Source organism: Capsella rubella, unplaced genomic scaffold (assembly GCF_000375325.1).
Source record: "Capsella rubella cultivar Monte Gargano unplaced genomic scaffold, Caprub1_0 scaffold_8, whole genome shotgun sequence".
In the NCBI taxonomy this organism is placed as follows: domain Eukaryota; kingdom Viridiplantae; phylum Streptophyta; class Magnoliopsida; order Brassicales; family Brassicaceae; genus Capsella; species Capsella rubella.
Window position 1 is genome coordinate 1,864,646 of NW_006238916.1, and position 21,288 is coordinate 1,885,933.

The 21,288-nt window shown below is 33.8% G+C and overlaps 4 protein-coding genes and 1 pseudogene across 6 annotated transcripts; all 5 read left to right on the top strand.

The window, feature by feature from the left end:
- The first annotated feature begins 313 nt into the window (after positions 1–313).
- LOC111829055 lies at positions 314–784 on the top strand (annotated as a pseudogene).
- Positions 785–1,628: 844 nt separating this feature from the next.
- Positions 1,629–3,757, top strand: LOC17877034 (12S seed storage protein CRA1). Its single transcript, XM_006281406.2, has 4 exons — positions 1,629–1,926; positions 2,019–2,305; positions 2,397–2,822; positions 3,195–3,757. Exons 1-4 carry the CDS (start codon positions 1,644–1,646, stop codon positions 3,597–3,599), a joined length of 1,401 nt encoding a protein of 466 aa, XP_006281468.1. The 5' UTR covers positions 1,629–1,643; the 3' UTR covers positions 3,600–3,757.
- A 2,283-nt stretch (positions 3,758–6,040) lies between these two features.
- On the top strand, positions 6,041–7,994 carry LOC17877256 (ABC transporter I family member 21). Of its 2 annotated transcripts, none has more exons than XM_006280869.2 (6): positions 6,041–6,219; positions 6,652–6,812; positions 6,903–6,954; positions 7,043–7,179; positions 7,280–7,366; positions 7,510–7,994. In XM_006280869.2, the coding sequence occupies exons 1-6, from the start codon at positions 6,081–6,083 to the stop codon at positions 7,768–7,770; spliced, it is 837 nt and encodes a 278-aa protein (XP_006280931.1). In that variant the 5' UTR covers positions 6,041–6,080; the 3' UTR covers positions 7,771–7,994. The 2 variants fall into 2 exon arrangements, with proteins under 2 accessions (XP_006280931.1, XP_023641804.1); XM_023786036.1 differs by having other exon boundaries at positions 7,043–7,175; positions 7,283–7,366; positions 7,510–7,600.
- Positions 7,995–10,869: 2,875 nt separating this feature from the next.
- Positions 10,870–14,519, top strand: LOC17875536 (casein kinase 1-like protein 7). 2 transcript variants are annotated; one of them, XM_023786030.1, is made up of 14 exons: positions 10,870–11,349; positions 11,434–11,474; positions 11,727–11,796; positions 11,978–12,126; positions 12,229–12,324; positions 12,444–12,514; positions 12,603–12,664; positions 12,748–12,811; positions 12,906–12,990; positions 13,081–13,207; positions 13,289–13,374; positions 13,451–13,514; positions 13,616–13,740; positions 13,827–14,519. In XM_023786030.1, the coding sequence occupies exons 1-14, from the start codon at positions 11,274–11,276 to the stop codon at positions 14,133–14,135; spliced, it is 1,425 nt and encodes a 474-aa protein (XP_023641798.1). In that variant the 5' UTR covers positions 10,870–11,273; the 3' UTR covers positions 14,136–14,519. The 2 variants fall into 2 exon arrangements, with proteins under 2 accessions (XP_023641798.1, XP_023641796.1); XM_023786028.1 differs by having other exon boundaries at positions 10,871–11,349; positions 13,824–14,519.
- Positions 14,520–14,607: 88 nt separating this feature from the next.
- LOC17875882 (serine/threonine protein phosphatase 2A regulatory subunit B''alpha) lies at positions 14,608–20,216 on the top strand. Its single transcript, XM_006281473.2, has 13 exons — positions 14,608–15,151; positions 15,670–15,909; positions 16,246–16,351; positions 16,453–16,552; positions 16,891–16,996; positions 17,123–17,213; positions 17,704–17,845; positions 18,145–18,292; positions 18,407–18,516; positions 18,933–19,089; positions 19,189–19,314; positions 19,549–19,705; positions 19,860–20,216. The coding sequence occupies exons 1-12, from the start codon at positions 15,002–15,004 to the stop codon at positions 19,687–19,689; spliced, it is 1,617 nt and encodes a 538-aa protein (XP_006281535.1). The 5' UTR covers positions 14,608–15,001; the 3' UTR covers positions 19,690–19,705; positions 19,860–20,216.
- Positions 20,217–21,288: the final 1,072 nt, after the last annotated feature.

Below are 21,288 nucleotides of genomic sequence, written 5' to 3' on the forward strand. Positions count from 1 at the left end.
GCAATTAGCATTTTTAGATGAATATATTTAATTTTGAAGAGTTTTTAAAGAGGTACAAATGAGAGCAAGGTCAAACAAATGCCCACACTCACCCACTGGCCAAGGTAACGAGAAATATATATTGTCAAACCGATTTAAAACGGTACAAAACCTAAATATTCCGGTTAACTCGGAGAGTATGGGTGATGAAACTGTAAACTCGTGTTTCTCGTGTCGTGGTAATTAGTTTATAAATAGCACCACATCAAGTGTTGAGCATATCAGTACCATTTAGACATAAAGAACTCCAAAGTAAAAGAGAGACAAAGAGAAAATGGCCATGGCAACGAAGTTAGTTTCTACTCTAGCCATCTTTTTGCTCCTGGTTCTGGTCATCTTTGGTAAAAAAAAACTATAACAAACTCTGTATTCATAGAATCCATATCCATATACAGTAAAAAAAAAAAAAAAATCCATATACAGTGTATTTCTAGTTGTCATGTACAGTATGTGAATATTCATTTTAGTTAACTATATGTTTGTGCAGAAATGCCTCGGACAGAAGCGGTTGCTGATGACGAGTGCCTGAAAGACTACGGTGGTAATGTTGGTTTGGAATTATGTGCGGCTCGGATATATATATCCGTCGTTCTGTGTAAGAATGTGCCAATCGGAAAAGGGTGCTAAAGGTGGTATATGCATCTGGGGGAGATGGTGCTGATGTTAAATGTTTATGCGACTTCTGCGGCGTCGAAACTTACCAAACAGTTTATAAGACAAAAGTTTGATTATTCTTGCAACTAAGTGTCATGGTTCAATTTGCGTAATAATCCAATAAATAAAATGTAATGATTGAATAAATAATATAAAGCAACCCTAGACTTTGCTTTTGTGTGTTATGTATCTTGTTGGTTTCCGTAATTCTGATTCTTACATGCACGTGAACTAGTAACTTAATATGAGATTTTACTGAACTACATTGGTGGTAAATTCGTAATCTTATAGAAGATTATAATTTAAATAGTTTTAGAGACAGTACATCATTCCTCATAGAGTAGCGACGGAACAATAAAGTTAATATGATCCTAGAAAAAAATAAAAAAAATTGTGAAGAAAACACATGAATGATGAATAATACCATCTATATTCAAAATTGCTTTAGATTTAATTTCCAAAATGTTTGTTCTTAAGAGGTTAATTTTAGCGGATTTTACGATGAATGAATTAGAAACCGGTGAGTTGAGGTAGGGACTAGACATATTATTTTGGAAACATAAACATATGTGCAATGCAGTAAACAAAGCTTTGTCCTATTACTAATGCATGTGCCTATGACAACAACTAATGCATGTGCCTATCTTCAAGATGATGTGTAAGGAACATGCACACGAAAAGGCCATGCAAATTGAAATGTGTCAAATCCTTTCATTAATATGTGTTCTTGACAATGTGAAGCCAAAATATATTTTCCGATGAAGACATAAAAGTTGCAATTTCAAGTGTAGTGTAAATTGTACATAGTCGATTCTATATACCTGGTTCTTATCTCAAAATATTTATCCTCAGAAACATTTAAAATTTAAAATAAAATAAAAATGAATTTCCCTATAAATAGCCTCGGTGTTAAGACTAGAGAGACCACAGAAAAAGAAACATAACAAAAAATGGCTAGAGTCTCTTCTCTTCTTTCTTTCTCTTTAACACTTTTGGTCTTTCTCCATGGCTACACAGCTCAGCAGTTTCCCAACGAGTGCCAGCTCGAACAGCTCAATGCGCTCGAGCCTTCACACGTACTAAAGAGCGAGGCTGGTCGCATCGAGGTGTGGGATCACCACGCTCCTCAGCTCCGATGCTCAGGCGTCTCCTTCGTCCGTTATGTCATCGAGTCTAAGGGTCTATACTTGCCTTCTTTCGTTAACACCGCAAAGCTCTCTTTCGTGGCTCAAGGTACGTATGATTCTTTCTATTTTGAGATTTGAATTCATGACACTATGGTTCATGGTCATTAAAACCTATGTAAATTACTTGTTACAATATAGGAAGAGGTCTTATGGGAAAGGTAATCCCCGGATGCGCCGAGACATTCCAAGACTCATCAGTGTTCCAACCACGCGAAGGCAGACGACAGTTCGAGGGTCAAGGTGAAGAAGAGCAGAGCCAATTCCGCGACATGCACCAGAAGGTGGAACACATAAGGAGCGGCGACACCATCGCCACAACACCTGGTGTAGCACAGTGGTTCTACAACGAAGGACAGCAACCACTTGTCATCGTCAGCGTCTTTGATCTAGCCAGTCACCAGAACCAGCTCGACCGCAACCCAAGGGTATATAAAAAACCAAACCTCAAAAGAATATTATTAACTATGTAGTCACAAAATAACAAAAAGTGATATATCTTTTTTATGTATTGCGAAGCCATTTTACTTGGCCGGAAACAACCCACAAGGCCAAGTATGGTTACAGGGCCGAGAGCAAGGGCCACAAAAGAACATTTTCAGTGGCTTCGGACCAGAGGTTATTGCTCAAGCTTTCAAGATTGACCTTCAGACAGCACAACAACTTCAAAACCAACAAGACAACCGTGGAAACATTGTCCGAGTCAAAGGCCCGTTCGGTGTCATTAGGCCACCTTTGAGAGGCCAGAGACCTCAGGAGGAAGAAAGAGAAGGTAACGGCTTAGAGGAGACCATATGCAGTGCCAGGTCCGTTGATAACCTCGATGACCCGTCTCGTGCTGACGTGTACAAGCCACAGCTTGGTTACATCAGCACTCTCAACAGTTACGATCTCCCCATCCTTCGCTTCATCCGTCTCTCAGCCCTTCGTGGATCTATCCGTCAAGTAAGTTAAACAATTATTAGAATACTTGGTTATCTGAACCGGTTATTTGCTGGTTTATATCTTTGGTTTAGCTAAGTATAGAAAGTGTATATATACTCTGTATACTCTATATATACATTTCATTTTACACTTTCTATACTTAGTTAAACCAAAGATATAAACCAGCAAATAACCGGTTCAGATAACCAAGTATTCTAATAACAATATATATTATTTGACTACCTAGAAGTCTAGAACCAAGTAACATATGCATGCATGCATGAGGGTGGACGTAGACATTTTGAATGTTTGGCTCGGTTTAGGTTTTGGTTCGCTATAATAATATGTTCATTTCTACATTTAAACTTGACTCTTGAAACGTGTGTGGTGTAGAACGCAATGGTGCTTCCACAGTGGAACGCCAACGCCAACGCGGTTCTGTACGTGACAGACGGAGAAGCACAACTTCAAATCGTAAACGACAACGGTGACAGAGTGTTCGACGGACAAGTCTCTCAAGGACAGCTTATTGTCGTACCTCAGGGTTTCTCCGTGGTTAAACGCGCCACAAGCGACCAGTTCAGGTGGGTCGAGTTCAAAACAAACGCAAACGCACAGATCAACACTCTTGCCGGGAGAACCTCAATCATGAGAGGTTTACCACTAGCGGTCATAACCAATGGATTCGAAATCTCACCCGAAGAAGCAAAGAGGGTCAAGTTCAACACACTCGAGACCACTTTGACTCACAGCAGTGGTCCAGCTAGCTACGGAAGGCCAAGGATGACAACAGCTTAAGAGTTCAATACCGCGGCGTTTAACAATGAGCCTCTATAGAAGGAAGTTGAAAGAGTACTAGTAATTATAATAATGTACCAAAATGTAACTGGTTTTGTTGAGGTATTTACATGTATAATGCAACTCCTTTTCTGAATAAATCTTTTTTTCTTTTTTTATCAAGTTAATAAAAAATTAATAATGTGCTAAATGGTTACCGAATGATGAACATGTTTCTTGATCATATGTTTCTATATACAAAAAAAAAAAAAAATTGCTTTTAAATTTTCTCCTACCAAAACTTAAATCCGACGATTTTGTTGCCACACCACCGTGAAACAATCACCAAAAATCAATTAAATACAACAATATCCCACACATGGATTATCTTATTCTCTCTTGGGGATGAAAAAGATAATCCATGTGGGGATGTCAACTCCTAAACCCATGGTTAATCCTTTTGTTTCCTCTTCTTCTTCTTCCTTCCATTGAGTTTGATATAAATGATGATAGTGATCCTAGTTTGTATATAGTTTTAGTATTGATTATTGATAAAAATGATATATATATATATATATATATATATATATGATGTTAATATAAGAATAATGAATTTGAATTTAAAACAAATGAAAAATATGCAGTTATGTAACCTTAATTTTTATGTTACACATTGAGCTATATTTGTAGCCATGTATGTAACCCTTTTTATGATAAATGTAGCCATATTCTTTGGGAATTCATTACATGTTGAAAACATAATATGATTTATAGTACATAGACTATTCATAATTGGAGAGTTGAGTTGGATTAACTGTTTGTGACTTTGTGTAATAGGAGAAGCAAGAGATATAAGACCAACAATATCGGCAGGTTTTAAGAAGGATTTAGGGGTTTTAATCAAAAAAAAAAAAATCAAAAACATTAATATTGCTAAGATACGTATGCTGGAGAAGATACATTTGGTGGGCTAAGATACGCCACGTGGCGCAATTGGATTGGGTAAGTTTTTTTTTTTTTTTTTTTTTTTTTTTTTTTTTTTTTAACATTACAATTTTTTTTTAAAAAACTTTTTTTAATCCATTTATTATGACATTACTATAGTTTCTATGGATTGGGTAACTTGATAATTATATTATGACATAAAAAATTTCAAACTTAATTATGAATTTGATGAATCGTTGTTAAAGAAACCCAATAAAATTAGTCATACATGGAAAATACAAGTTAATTTTCTTATATTACAAATTATAAATTTATTTAATTTAAAAAAAAATAAAAATCTAAGATACCCAACTTAAGATCCTACCAATAAAAACATCTCAAAACTAAAAACAAAATTAAAACTTTTAAACTCTACTTTTTCAAATTTAATACTAAATTAATGCTAACATACCCTAACTAACATCCTCCCTATAATGTTGCTCTAAAGAGAATATAGGATTTAGGAGATTGGGTTGAATGACCAAAATGGGCCACAAAAAGAGGATTTCAAATGAGGCTTTCGGAGTAGGTCAGAAATAGAAAAGTTCAAGTTTATTATCGTACCAGTTCTCGTCACAATAACTTATCATGTTGTAGTTTCGTTTTCACTCAACATTCGGTTCGATTTGATCCATAAGTATCCAAATATTTGAAATGTAATAATTTAAATGCAAAACAGTCAAATACTATCCTCATTTCATAATAATGATGTCGTTAAGCTTCTATTTTTGTTTGGGAACATACTATAATAAAATCTTCAAATTCATACATTTTTCCAACAAAATCCTCCAAATAGTTATATATATATATGTATAAACTCTATTATATAGAGTGTCTAAATGGTGACGATAGTGGAAGGAGTTGTTGAGGAAAATTTGAAAAAGGTATTTTGGTCACATCATTTACACAAATAAAATTCACATCATTTGGTACATAATATTTTCTATTTATAATCAATTTTTAAAAATAAATTATGAATAATTAATACTATAAATCATAGTTTCATAATTTATTTGTTTGCATACTTGTTAACTTAAAAATAGTTAATTTTTCTTAAAGTTGGTTTGTAAATAATAATCAAGTGAATATGGTTGTTTGGTAATTTATTTACAACATTAGCCTAATTAAACAAAATTATAACTTTGTGACTAAAAGAATTGAAATAAATTTTGGTTTTCAAAAATGGAAACAGTAATTAATTAATTTAAAAATAGTTTCAATTTTTTAATATCCCACTGAAACTGAACCTACAATTTTGTTTGACGACGACGTCGTTTATTCTTTGTCGGTGAAAACATTGAGTGACGTGGCATCATTCTGCTGGTTAAACGTATCAACGGAAAACTAAAAGTATGTAAATCTAATGGACAGAAAAAGTCATGACGTGGCCAAAATCTGATGGCTGGTCAGGTCTACGTTTAAACGGAACGTATTTAAAGGACAAGAGATTAAGCCATAGAGAGAGATATACTAATCAATCTGAGTAATCATCTCTGTGAGTGTTTCTGATCGGAAAAAATGGCGGACAATGGCGGTGGTGCGATTAGGGTTAGCGGAATGCAGTTTTCTTACGAACTACAGGATCCTATTTTCTTCGATTTCAACCTCGATCTTCCCTCTGGATCTCGTTGCCTTTTGGTTGGTGCTAATGGATCTGGTAAAATTTTGAGTTTTTTCTGGATTGGTTTTGTATCTATGAATCTGAAACTAGATCGATTTGGGGGATTTGACGAATATAGAATGTGATTTGTGTGATTCTGTTTCGGTAGTGTTTGTAATTCGATTGTAATGTAGAAATTTTGTATCCGTAAGATCGATTTGATCAGGTTTAATTCGTCGAATTCGACTATAATGTAGAAATTTTGAGTACGTAAGATCGATTTGGGTTCGTAAGTTCGATTCGATTCGGTTGAGGAAGTGATGGTAGTTTTTAATGTTTGTAATTTGATTTGATCAGGTTTGATTCGTCGAATTCGACTATAATGTAGAAATTTTGAGTACGAAAGATCGATTTTTAGTTTTGGATTCGATTATTTCGCAGTCGATTCGGTTGAGGAAGTGATGGTAGTTGTGTGTTTCATTGTATCAGGGAAAACTACATTGTTGAAGATTCTGGCTGGGAAGCATATGGTTGGAGGAAAGAATGTTGTAAAAGTTCTTGATCGTTCGGCGTTTCATGATACAGAGCTTGTTTGTAGTGGTGATTTGTCTTACCTTGGAGGATCATGGAGTAAAGCTGCTGGTTCTGCTGTGAGTATACTCTTATGAGGATCTTGAGTTTAAAAAAGCAATGCAAGAGGATTGATGTGAGAATTTTTTTGTTTGTTTGAAATTTTGTAGGGTGAGATTCCTCTTCAGGGAGATTTCTCAGCAGAACATATGATATTTGGAGGTGGGATTCTCTGATCTACTAAGTATGAGCTTCTTTTGGACAATGGTGAATTGTTGTATTTATTAGGATATGTATGTTTTGTGTTCAGTTGAAGGGATAGATCCTGTGAGAAGAGAGAAGTTGATTGATCTTCTTGATATTAATCTTCAATGGCGTATGCATAAGGTTTCTGATGGGCAGAGACGTCGAGTGCAAATATGTATGGGTCTTTTACATCCATTCAAGGTAGTACACACCAACCAGAGATTGATTCTGTAATTCTTCATGGTCTGTGTTTTTTTTTTTGTTTCATCATATCTGATTCTTAAAATTGTAATGATCATAGGTGTTATTACTTGATGAGGTTACTGTTGACCTCGACGTCGTTGCTAGGATGGATTTGTTGGAATTCTTTAAAGAAGAATGTGAACAGGTAAGCCTCTTACGAAATCCATCAGTTTGTAAATGTGTTTTTGGTTCGTTCTGTGTATTTATGTTCCACTTTAGCTTTAGAGGTCTTTGAGCTTATGGTTTAGAAACATCAGATGCTAATATTCATGTTTTATGTTTGAGTAGAGAGGAGCAACAATTGTATATGCGACTCATATTTTTGATGGCCTGGAGACATGGGCTAGTCATTTGGCTTACATTCATGGAGGAGAGCTGAAACTCTCAGCCAAATTAGATGAGATCAAGGATCTCAAAACCTCACCAAATCTGCTCTCTGTTGTTGAAACTTGGCTCCGGTCTGAAACCAAAGTCGAGAAGAAGACGAAGAAGAAACCTGTTGTTACGTCTCCATTTATGTCGTCTAGACAAATGGCATATTACCGATGAGTGTTAGCTTCTTTAAGTGATCATCTGTAAGAATAAATGAGTATCTTCACTTTTATGACTTTTTTTCTTTCTTTGTTTTGTTTTTTCTTTTTCTTTTTTTCTTTTTCTTTTTTTCTTTATGGTGCTTATTTTTTTGAGAATCCGATAATATCATAATACACACAAATGAAAGAAATTATGTAAAACTACGTTTTAAATCAAACTATTATTTTATGTTTATTGAACTGCTTATGTCCAAATTTTTGTGTGGAGAGATAGGGTATTATACGCCTTTGTAATACTATTCTATTTTATGTTCGGGTTTCAAAGTTACTAATTCGCGCGATCACAACAAGTGTCAAAAATAAAAAATGTTATCACGTATCATATCTAACTTTTTAAATATTTAGATGTTATATCCAATTTTCATAATATTTAGACAAAAATTTAAACATTTTAACTCTATTGAAAAAGAAAATATAAAAAATAAGTATTATTAGTAAAATTATATATATATATATATATATATTTTAAATTACATAAAGATTTGTTTTCAAAGTTAATAACTCAAATGATCACGGCATATGTTAAGTAAAACATGAGATATAACTACATGTCATATATAATTTTGTTAATATTTTAGATAAAATTAGAGAAAATAACCCTATCCAAAAAGAAAGATATAAACTAAGTATTACTAAAAAATTCTATATTATTTTTATAAATAAATGAATCTATTAACCTAATTTTGGTTATGTTAATTTGTTTAACAAAAAAATTGGAATTTAGATTATAATTAAACCAAATTATATGTCGATGTTTGTCTATAGAGGAGGATTAATGTTTAGATTTCACAATTGAACGGGTTATATGTTAGTTCGGGTGTATAAATGAGAATTATGTTTTAGATTTATAAATGAGAATTATTGTTTAGATTTTACCACTAAACGAGATTATATGTTGAAGCTTGATTTCCAAAGTTACTAACTCACGTGATCACAATATGTGTCAAGTAAAATATAAAATGTCACCATGTATTATATCTAATTTTGTTAACATTTAGGATACAAAAAAATAACAGTTGTTGCTTGAAAATGTTTTTCACGTACAATTCAGTTGTTTTTTTTTGTGTGTGTGGGGAAAAGCTATTAATGGTTTTTAAAACATAGAGACTTTTATTTTTTCTTCAAGAAAATAACTAAATACATAATTCAGATTTCTAATATATATTTTTCTGATGAGTATGTATCTAATTCATAACGACAAAAGAATTCATGTGAAACTGTATTTTTACGTAGAATTATCATTTTTCAAGAATATGAGATAGTTAGCTGACATTGATTAGTTGTGGTAGGTATCGTTGTTCTAGCCAAAATATTAGATAATAGTAGTACAACGGTTGGCACGTACGTTCATCCGCGAATCTGTATCCTTCGGAATCGTACATGTCAATCAAATTTGTTTTATATGTTCGAAAACTAACATGCCGACTGATAATTAATTATTAGAAAAACAGAAAAACTTTTAACTATATCGAAAATATATAAAATAAAATATTATCAAAAGTATTTTATACTCAAACTATTTATTAATAAATTAAACTATTAACCTAATTTTGGGTTATGTTGGTTGGGATTTACCATACAGATTAGGATTTAGTGTTTACAATTAAACGAGACTATGATGTTTTCGATATAATTAAAAGTTTTTCTGTTTTTCTAAAAATTAGTTATCAGTAGTACAACAGTCGACATGTTAGTTTTCAAACATATAGTTAAAAGGTACTCGATCTTTTATAAATTAAATTAAGGATTACTAAAGTTCAATATAATTAATCATCTATCGTATTTTAAAATTTTGTTAATGTTTTTCTCAACAATATTATAATTTATTTTTATATTATTTATGTTCATTCGCTTTATTTATATAAACTTCTTTACAAATGACTTTATTTATATTCAACATCATATTTTGGATTGATGTTAATTTGAAAAAACTTTACCATCAAATTTAGTAATAATTCATTAATTTAATGTGAGATTTCTTTTAGAAAATGATATAATCACGTTTTAGGGAATAATTTTTAAATTAATTTTATTAAATTTTTTGACAATATTATCGACAATTTAGGATTGTTAGATTTTTATAATTAACGTTTAATAACAATCTGTTTAAATATATATACGTATCAAGTTTATTCACACAAACTAAAGTCTCTTTACTAATTAAACATTTCTATATATGTATCTAAAATAGCTTTGCATATAAAGTCTTATAATAAAAGTTTAATTATAATTTTATTTCTGATCATAGTTAACCCGTCCGTGGTACTAATCTAGTTGTGTATTGACGTGAAATCTTTTTCATAAACCATAATCATGTAAAAACCATATGACTGGTGTCTTTTATTCATTTCAAAAAAATAAAAATTCATGTCTTGAAGTAATTTTTTTCACAAAGTTTGAATAGTAAAGTGGTTACTTTGTAATACTGTTTTTAAAATGTACTAAATCTCCTCCTTCATCCATTTTGTAAGGAACAACTTCATAATTATGTGATAAATACAGAAAATATTTTTAGAGTTGTATACTTAGCATAAGTGGTAAGATTTTCATTTATGAATATTCATAGGAAGAGTATAAAAAGATTCAAAATTTGAACTCATTTTAATATAGACAAAAAAACTTTTAAGTGTATATAGGTTTTAAAGATTAGTATGTGAAAAAATAACTGGAATTTTTTCTACAAGAAACTCTAACAAATTCTTGTAAAATATTAATTGAAAGATTATAAAGTTCAAAGTCAAAAATCTGGAAAAGAACATAACATCTATATGTAAAAAATTAAAATTCACTTATGCTTCTTTATTTTGATATTTTTAATGTAGCAACAAATTATATTAACTTTTGTTTCTTAACTTATATTAATGTAGCAAAAAAAAAACCCATCGTATTAACTTTTGTTTCTTTCTTGACAACTCTCTTTTGTTTTGTTTTCTACATAAAAACCTTAATCAGGATATTTTTGTTAATTTATCCCCACTGTAAATTAATTAAAACCTAACTTAACCCCAAAAAAAAAAAAAGAAAAGAAAAATCTTCTTTTTTCTAAAGTAGCGAGAGAAAAAAAAAATGTCACAAATCTCCATCTCTTCTCTCGTCCCTCTTCGTATTAATTTACCCTAAATTCTTTCTCGTCGTTCAACGAAAATCCGATTTCGTACCCAATTCCCGGGTCAAATCCATCTCAAACTTTGTGCTTTTTCTCGTTTATGATTAGTTCGATTCCCTAAATCTGATTAGGGTTTTAATCAATTTTGCAATCGGGTCTCGTGGGTTTGGTTTTTGGAGCTCGTTGATGGCGAATTGACTTCTTCTGGAATCTGGGTTTATTGATCTCTGAAAGGGTTTTTGGATTTTGAATGCTGAATTGGGAAAACAGATCCAGGGGCTAATTGAGGAAAATTAAAAAAAGGAGGGTTCTTTTTGATATTTTGATTCTGGGGATTTTTGAGATCGGAGAAGATGGATCTTGTGATCGGTGGTAAATTTAAGCTTGGTAGGAAAATTGGTAGTGGATCATTTGGAGAGCTTTATCTAGGTAACAAGGATGATGACGATTCGATTGTAAATTTCTCAACTTTTTGAGATTTTTGGGGTTTACTGATCATATTTTTTTTTGCAGGTGTAAATGTCCAAACAGGAGAAGAAGTTGCTGTCAAGCTGGTGAAATATTTACTACATTTATCAAATACATTAATCTCTTTATGCATCCAAATAAAAAAACTTGTTTTTTTTTAGTTTAACTGCAACTTTCATGTGATGTTGTTGGTTTGTAAAAATTCTTGTCACATGAAGGGGATGGGGAATTTTGCTTTCTTGAGTCATTTTGCTATTAATATGAGCTTTGTTGTTGTGTGGTTTGGATTTGCTTCTTTACTTTTTTTTAATTTTTCTTTTGTTGAATTGAATTATTAGGAAAATGTGAAGACCAAGCACCCTCAACTTCATTATGAGTCAAAGTTGTATATGTTCCTTCAAGGAGGATGTAAGTATTAATTATAACTCGCATTATACCATTCTCCGGTAGAAATATACCGATTCGATATGATAGTCTTCTGTTCACTGTATATGCTTTTTTACAGGCTTTTATCGTCAGCTTAACATATTGTGGATTTTTGCAAATAACTAAACAGTTTTTGTTTTGTTTTGTTTCTGTCTTTTTGAAGCTGGTATTCCGAAAATCAAGTGGTTTGGAGTTGAAGGTGACTACAGCGTGATGGTTATTGACCTTTTAGGTCCTAGTCTTGAAGACTTGTTCAACTACTGCAACAGGAAGTTCACCTTGAAAACTGTTCTCATGCTTGCAGACCAATTGGTGAGTTTATGTATCTGCTAAACTGGTTTCCAACTCTTATGTTCTCTGAATATATGAATTCGTTCGTAATGGAGGAGATTGTTTTCTCTGTTTATGTTTCAGCTTAACAGGGTTGAATATATGCACATTAAAAGTTTCCTTCACCGTGATATAAAACCTGACAACTTTTTAATGGGACTTGGACGCAAAGCAAATCAGGTGCTAAACTCTTTCTTTGTGTAAAAACTTGGGCGTAGACATATGATGCTTATACATTAAATTTATTGTGATGGCGGGTTCTGTCTTCAAACTTCTGAGATAATTTCTCTCTATTGCAGGTGTATATCATTGATTTCGGACTTGGAAAGAAATACAGAGACCTTCAGACTCTTAAGCACATCCCTTACAGGTAAGAAATATAGAGACCCTCACAAGAGTATGCTGTTGTCCCCCATTTCCCTTATTCGTACTCAAGGAACATTCAACTATTGTGGCAGAGAAAACAAAAATCTCACTGGGACAGCTCGGTATGCAAGTGTTAACACTCACCTTGGAGTCGGTAAGATTGTTGTTTTGTGGTATTATATATATTTGTGTATATTTTTTGGTCAATTTAATTAATGTGCTCTGGTAATTGAACAGAGCAAAGTCGAAGGGATGATTTGGAATCACTTGGTTATGTACTTATGTATTTTCTCAAAGGAAGGTTAGAGTCTACAGTTTCTCTGCCTTTGTCTTTCAACTTCTGTATATTTTCCTGAACGAATGTTAAACTCTCTTTTTTTTTTTTTGGCTATCAGCTTACCCTGGCAGGGATTAAAAGCTGGGACAAAGAAGCAGAAGTATGACAGAATCAGCGAGAAGAAAGTATCAACTCCAATAGAGGTTACAACAAATCAATTTTTTTTGTTTGCATTGCTGGTAATCTAGCTTTTCTGTCTGAGCTTAGTATGTTAACGGAATTTTTTGATGTAGGTGTTGTGTAAAAACCACCCATCTGAGTTTGTTTCATACTTCCAATACTGCCGATCTTTACGCTTTGATGACAAACCTGATTACTCTTACCTTAAGAGACTTTTCCGTGACTTGTTCATCAGAGAAGGTTCGTACTTTAACATCATTTTTCTAAAACATATTACTTACTGTTCGTATATCATTTCTCAAACTGTTCAAACTCTTACAGGTTATCAGTTCGATTTTGTATTTGACTGGACAGTCCTAAAGTATCCTCAAATCGGAACCAGCTCTGGTTCTAGTTCACGAACAAGGGTGATTATTGAAAATTGGATACTTATGTTATAGCTTTTGAGTTTCTTTGTGCTAACGTTATCTTTGGGTTTTCCAGCATCATACAACAGCGAGACCAGGATTCAACGCAGATCCCATTGGAAGACAAGATAGGATCGTGGGTAAATTCTTCTTCCCTGTTTCTGTTGGAAATTTTAGAACCACACACATCACTCCTCACAATTTTTTTATAATAATTAATTAACCATTCCTGTCGGAACAGAACCTCGTTATAAAACTCCGGGGGCAGTAGAGGCATTCTCCCGAAGACACACAACTACAACTTCTTCGCCAGGTGATCGTTCCAGATCAAGAAACTCTGATGATGGACCTTTGGCTAAACACACAGTAAAAAATCTTACTTTACCAACACATACATTGATCAAAACCGCTGATTATACAGAGAGACTCAATTGTAGTTTTGTTTTCAGCAGCATGAATACTCGGAAAGACCAAACAGTTCGTCAAGATACAGAACATCTTCTTCTAGGAAAGCCGTTGCTGCCTCAAGCTCCCGGCCAAGTTCTGCAGTTGGACCAAGCGAAAGCCGAGTTTCAAGTCGTCTAGTTTCATCAAGCGGAGGTGGTGGCAGTGGCAGCGGTAATGGCCGTCCCTCGACTAGCCAGAGAATCCAAGCTGGATACGAATCCAAGACTTTATCTTTCTCTCGTGCAACGGCTTCAAAAAAAAACACTCGGGAAGATCCATTAAGAAGCTTCGAGCTCCTCTCTCTCCGGAAATAAAGCAAAATGATGGAGAGAGAGAGACAGCAAACTCGATGAAAACCACCCGCATAAGTGACACCTCTGAGAAAGATGAGAAACTCGGTTTCGAGGGAAATTAATATACATATATATATATATATTCGAGCTGATGAAATCCTCAGATCTTTGCAGGTAAATATCAGCTTTAGCTTGCAGAGATTTATGTTATTCACACAACCACTTCTCGTTTGTTTTATGTAATCGTGATGTGTTTAGAAGACCAAATACACCAATCAAAATGTAGAGAGTTTCCCATGTAAAGATCCTATCCGTATATTCTCAATTACATCGGACCTATCTATCATCTGTAACTTGGTAATAATAAACAACAAAACAATCAACTTGGTTGACTTTTTTGGTCAAAGCTGAGGACTCCAAAGTGGATACTATACTAGTACCACCGCCGCTGGGTCTCTCCGAGTAATAAAAATTGATTAATTACTTTCCTTTTTTATTTTATTTAATTTTTTAGAATTAATCCTCTCTCGTCTTCCCCAAACTCCATTTTCGAACTTGTTGTTATATGATCGGAGAAGTGGTCACTTGATCTGCCAAGTTCTTCTTCTTCTTCTTCTTCTACCTCGTCGTTGCTTTTGAAGCAGAACTTGTATGAGATTTTGTTGTATAGGACTCTTTTTGCGTGTTAATCTAGGGTTTATCGAATCGTTTCGTTTCTCTTGTTAAGAGTTGTCAGAGTTCATCGATTGGTCAGAGCCGCTTTTGTTGAATTCTAAAATTTTTCTTCTGGTGGTTTCGTTGCTTTATTGAAATATCTGAGAATTCTGGTGTGGCGGAGTTACTGAGTTATTGGAAGAAATTAGGGTTTTGATTCCGATTTTTGATTCATGGATATCGATGGTGTAAACGATGTTCAGATTTTGGATCATGAGCTCTTGCAGCTTCCGGGTTTGTCTCCTGTATCGCTCAAAGCTAACCCTCATATTGCTGAGGAACTCTTCTCTCAGTGGCTTTCACTCCCTGAAACTGGCCGATTGGTAATTTTTGTTCACAAGCTTCTGCATCTTTATCTTTCCTGTTATTGTACTTGACTTGTTTATTCATGTGTGATTGATTGAACTCTCTGGCTCCTTATTGTTTGGAATCAGTAATATATCTTGGTTGTTGTTTCTTTTCTTGTTCGCTTGATTGTTTCTGCTCGTTTATGGTTTCTGTATGCTCATTCCTTTTGTTACTTATTTTGTGAGTTCATCCGATTTCATGTAAGATTTGTGCAGCACTTGGTTCAACATGCTTATTCCTGTTACTGAATCCATGACAGTTAATTATTTGGGATGTTGTTTATTTCTAGTCTAGTGTTATATAGAGAGAGTATGCGAGATTGTTTTTAATATAACTTAAATCTCCTGAGAATAAGGTACAGTGTTGTATGAGGACTCATGTAGATCACGGAGCTGGTAATCAATCATAGGGGAAAGAAAATTTTGGTGGAAGTTTTTGTTTTTGGTTTTACGTGACCCTCTTTTGGCAATTCAGCTGTGTGATGTTTATGCAGGTCAAGTCTTTGATCGATGATACTAAATCTAGCACCCCAGGCAGTGTATCCAAGAATTGTACCAATCTCAGCGTTGCTTGCGGAAGTGCATTGCCATCTGTGTTTCTGAACAGCGGCACTCCCCCACTATCCCCACGAGGCTCACCTGGGTCTCCTCGTTTCTCAAGGCAAAAGACAAGCCCTTCTCTACAGTCTCCTCTGAAATCAGTCAGGGAACCAAAGCGCCAACTCATTCCTCAGGTTTGATTTTATATCCAACTGCTCCTCATATGGATTTCTTACAAACAACAGAACAACAGAAGGCACTACCTTACTTGACAGTTGACATCATGATAAAATTATTTTATAAATGGTCACATAATTGTTTAAACTAGATTGTAATAGCTTTCTAAGTTGATGCGGAACCATGCTAACAAATATAGTATAAACTACTTTCTTCGTTTAAGTAAATTAGGTACAGAACGATGACCACAAGTAAGTTTAATATGTTAACCCGATTTAACATGTTACATAGTTGAAGGGTTTAGCTAATAGTGTTTAATGTTCTTGTTGGACACTTCTCGATATGCTATGCAGTTTTACTTCCAACATGGGCGTCCACCTGCGAAAGAATTAAGGGAGGAATGTATATCCATGGTTGATCAATGTTTTAATAACTATATAGACGGAGCTCATATGGATGGTGATGTTTAAATTCAAGCTTTTCTACATCATAGACCCATTCTGTACGGAATAACCAAACAGTGATCTTACAGACACATTCTTGCTATTGTTCAATTGCAGAATTCAAATCCATTACTAAAGAAGTGTGCAAGCTGCCTTCTTTTCTTTCTTCTGTACTATTTAGAAGGATAGATACGAGTTGCTCCGGTATCGTTACAAGGTAATTACTTTCTTTTCATATGTGTAATAGTAGTTAAGTGTATATACACACGTAATTTACTAACAGAACACATTGGTCTGGATTTCCAGATTCACACTCAGCTATATCTTTCGTAAATGCCACACCCTTAAAAGATATGGACTGTGGCATAATAATTTTAGTACGTGATTGTTATCTTGAGCAATATTGAAGCATGTACGCTATAGATTTTCTTGGAATTGATACATGTTTTAGCCAAATCTTGATTGATAATCATAGAAGTATATATCACCTGTAGAAAAGTTCCATTAGATAGTATTACACCATATTTGGTTCCTGAATATGATGTTTTCCTGCAGGGATGCATTTATCAAGTATTGGGTTGATGGAAATATGTTGGCAATGGACGTAGCCTCACAGATATATAATATTTTAAGGCAGCCAGGTTGCAAGTACCTTAGACAGGTCTCTTTGTGATTCTTTACCAGTTCTTCCCTGCTGTTTTGATTTACTTACCAGAAATGATCTTCTCTCTTGATTTCTTTAGTCCACTGTACTGACGGCTTATGTATTTTCTTGGATTTGGGGTAGGCTGACTTCAAACCACTTCTTGATGAGCTTCTGACAACTCATCCAGGCCTGGAATTCCTCAGGAATACACCTGAATTTCAAGAAAGATATGGTAAGAACTTGGTTTATGATACATTGATGATTGATGTTTTGGTGTTTTAATATCCATAGTTCTACCGGAATGTCTTAGAATAATCCGTTTGTACAATATCCTTCCGCATACTTGATCTTTTAAAAAAGCGTTGACGAACTTTAATATCCATAGTTCTACCGGAATGTCTTAGAATAATACGTTTGTACAATATCCTTCCGCATACTTGATCCTTTAAAAAAGCGTTGACGAACTTGAAAGTGCAACCTTTAGCTGCCTCGTTTGGCCTAGGAAAATCATTCTTCCCATTTTATACTATTGGCATTTTCCATTATAACTGTAGCTTGAAAGTTATGAGATGAAACTTACATATAGAATATTTCAGGTGCCTACTGTTTTTATACATCATGCATGTTTTCCTTTTCATAAATCTTACATCATCTATTGACTAAATTATATTTTCTCCCTGTGTTTGTTTCATTCATCACTGTGTTCTATTCCGTCTACCCAGCTGAGACTGTCATCTACAGAATATTTTACTACATAAACAGATCAGGTACTGGTTGCATTACTCTTAGAGAGCTGAAGCGTGGGAATCTTATTGCTGCCATGCAACAAGTTGACGAAGAAGATGACATCAATAAAGTTATTAGGTGACTTTGTTTTCCTTTTCATCATTTTATAGATAGTATTTCAAAAAAAGATTTCAGTTTTAGTTTTATTTCTACTAAAAAAACCAGTTTAAGTTGTTTAAGAATTCAAGCTCAGAAAATAAACTGTGTAGCATAATGAGTAATATGGGTGGTGCGTAGCCCTTCATATTATTTCTCAGACATAAGCCGCACCCATACAACTCTTAAAGGGGGAGTTGTATTGGTAGTTCATATTGATACTGAGGCAAGATATCATGCATGATTTGACCATTCAATACGACATTTTCTTTGCTTTTCAGGTACTTCTCCTATGAGCATTTCTACGTTATATACTGCAGATTTTGGGAACTCGATGGCGACCATGATTTCCTTATTGATAAGGAAAACCTCATCAAATATGGTAATCATGCTCTTACCTACAGGATTGTCGACAGAATATTTTCACAGGTTGGCTCCAGATGTTAAAATGTTACTGAACACTCATTTTTTGAATCTTAATCGTTGTCTTGTGGGATGTGTTTCATTCTCCCTTGATTGTAATTACGGCTGTTGCTCATTTAGGTCCCTAGGAAATTTACGAGCAAAGTCGAGGGGAAGATGAGTTATGAAGATTTTGCATACTTCATTCTTGCTGAAGAGGATAAGTCATCTGAGCCTAGTCTTGAGTATTGGTACACGTCTCTTCCTTTCTTCTCTTTTGTATTTAATGACTTTCAGTAATTTTTCCTTAAGCTGCTTAGCTCACAGTGTCACTATAAATAATAAATGTATAATTGCTGAGCCAAAACTTGTATGTGGCCTTCTTGATGAAACAATTTCTACCTGAGATTTTGAATTCACTAAATATTAAATACTACCATTATTTCATGAACAGATACCCACACTGAAACTGAAACATTAGTCTGGGTAGTGATCTGTAGCTTGATTTTCATTTATCATCTCATGAACCTAGAACGCTTTCTATAGAACTGGTTTTGTGAGGGCATGCCTCGCTGTTATGCTCATTTATCTCCCATGGATGTTGAACACAGGATTCTGGCAGCTATGTGTTTTCCCCCCTTGATATTGATTAAGACCATCTTTGCAGGTTCAAGTGCATAGACCTTGATGGAGATGGGGTGATCACTCCCAACGAAATGCAGTTTTTCTACGAAGAGCAGCTTCATCGCATGGAATGTATAACCCAGGAACCTGTACTGTTTGAAGATATCCTATGTCAAATATTTGACATGATTAAACCAGAGGTCTTTTTAAACATAACATCGTCTTTTAACATTCCTGGCTCTTCGATTTTTGTTCTGTTTTTTGAATTCAAAACATCAATCTGTTAATGACTCTTTCAGAAGGAGAACTGCATCACACTCCAAGATCTGAAAGCATCTAAACTTTCTGGAAATATTTTCAATATACTCTTCAATCTGAACAAATTCATGGCATTTGAAACTCGTGACCCATTTCTTATTCGCCAGGTAAGCCTAGCTTTTCTGTAGAGTTTTCCTCCTTTCGGTTATTCAATCCTTGGTTTAATAGCTGCTAACAATTTGCGAAAATTATTAAAAGTTTAGATAATTTGTCATAACTGTGGAGAAAACTATGAACAATGCGACAGCTTTACCTAAGCTAACCCAACTGCTACCTGCAGCCGGATGTAGCTGTTCCAATCCCTGCTCTACTTCTAAATCAACTTACTTTATATTTCACAGGAACGCGAGAATCCAACACTGACAGAATGGGACCGATTTGCTCAGAGAGAGTATGTGCGGTTGTCAATGGAGGAAGATGTGGAGGAAGTCTCGAATGGGAGTGCAGATGTTTGGGACGAACCACTCGAATCTCCATTTTAAGTGCGACTCGTAAGAGGTACTTTATTCCACACTGCTCACCATCAGAGTTCCAAAAATATCAATTTATTGTATGAAAATGGAGAATTCATATGTAACCAGAGAGATGCTCCTATGAAATTAAAGCTTATTCCTTTCCTCAACACACGTTCTTTGTTCTTTCTTTTTCCTAGTTTTTGGTAAGAAGAAGAAGAAGAAGAAGAAGAAGAAGAAGAGGTTGGATCTTCTTGGCTGGTAACAGCTGCGAAATCGTCTCGCAGACAACCACGAAAGCTTGTCCATTCCACCTAGAGGTTTGCGTCCCACGCATAGTCTGTGGTTATTTCGTGAAATATGTGTTCTTGCTTAGGTTGTTCATGGTTGGACCTGGACCTTATTTCAATCTTTGTATATTATTTATATACAACGGTTTATAGTGTTTTGAGGAACCAACAGCAACGGTTTAATAATGAAAAATCAAAAGAACTATGTACAAAGACACTTCTTTTTGTGTGTTGGGAACAAGTACACAAATCGTAGAACTTGTTTTTTTGGTTGGGAAGATACAAAGGGAATTTTCGGAACAGCGATCCATTTTCCCTTCGGAACTTTCGACCAGTTTCACATAAATTTTCTGCTTTTTTCGGTATCTCTGTTAAAAAAATGTTCCACAATTAGTTCCCTCCCGATCTTGACTAGTACTACTCTTTCCTTTCTTAATTTCTTTAATAGATAATCTTTGGCTTTTACTTTTTTTTTTTTTTTTTTGGAAATTAGATGATTTTTCACAAACCAATACAAAATTAATTAGATTTGTATTGGTTTCAACAATTTATATTATACTAGCAGTTGACCCGCGCTCCGCGCGGGAGGTTTATAATTTTGTTTCGTTGATTTTTTATTTATATTGTGATATTTTATTATTATTTTTAATTGATTTTCAAAAAATATTATAATTATTTTCTCTTTTATTATTTTCTTTCAATACTCAAATTTGGATTAAAAGCATTTAATTCAATTTATGAAATATCATTTTTTTTCTTTTTTATCATGTTATAAACTAATATTTCACTTTTTTTTTCCTCTTTATAATTTTATATATACAATTACATAAATGTTGTTTTAGTCTACCATAAATTTAATTTTTACTTCCATTCTAAAACTCAGTAACATATTTAAAATATTATATTATGAGAATTTTTGAGAAATACCCCTTTTGGTGTATCCCTTTTTAAAAATACCCCTCTTTTTTATCCATTTTCAAAAATATCCCTTTTCAAATATAAAAAATTATAAACTTTTATATGGTTGATAAGTTACATCAAGATCATCATTACTATTGGGAGACTAAATCCAAATATTTAGAAGTAGGCATGACTAAAAGCTAACCTTAACCGTATTTTTAACCGTAACCGGACCGTTTATCAACCGTAACCGTATAAAACGGTTAAAAATTGTAACCGTTAACCGTAAAAGTAAATTAGTTACGGTTAAAAAATAATAATAACCGTAACCATTAATTAACTGTAACCATAATTAACCGTAATTAATCGTCGGTTAACCGTACGGTTAAACGCTCGGTTAACCGCATATTTAAATTTTTAAAATAAATTATATTATAAC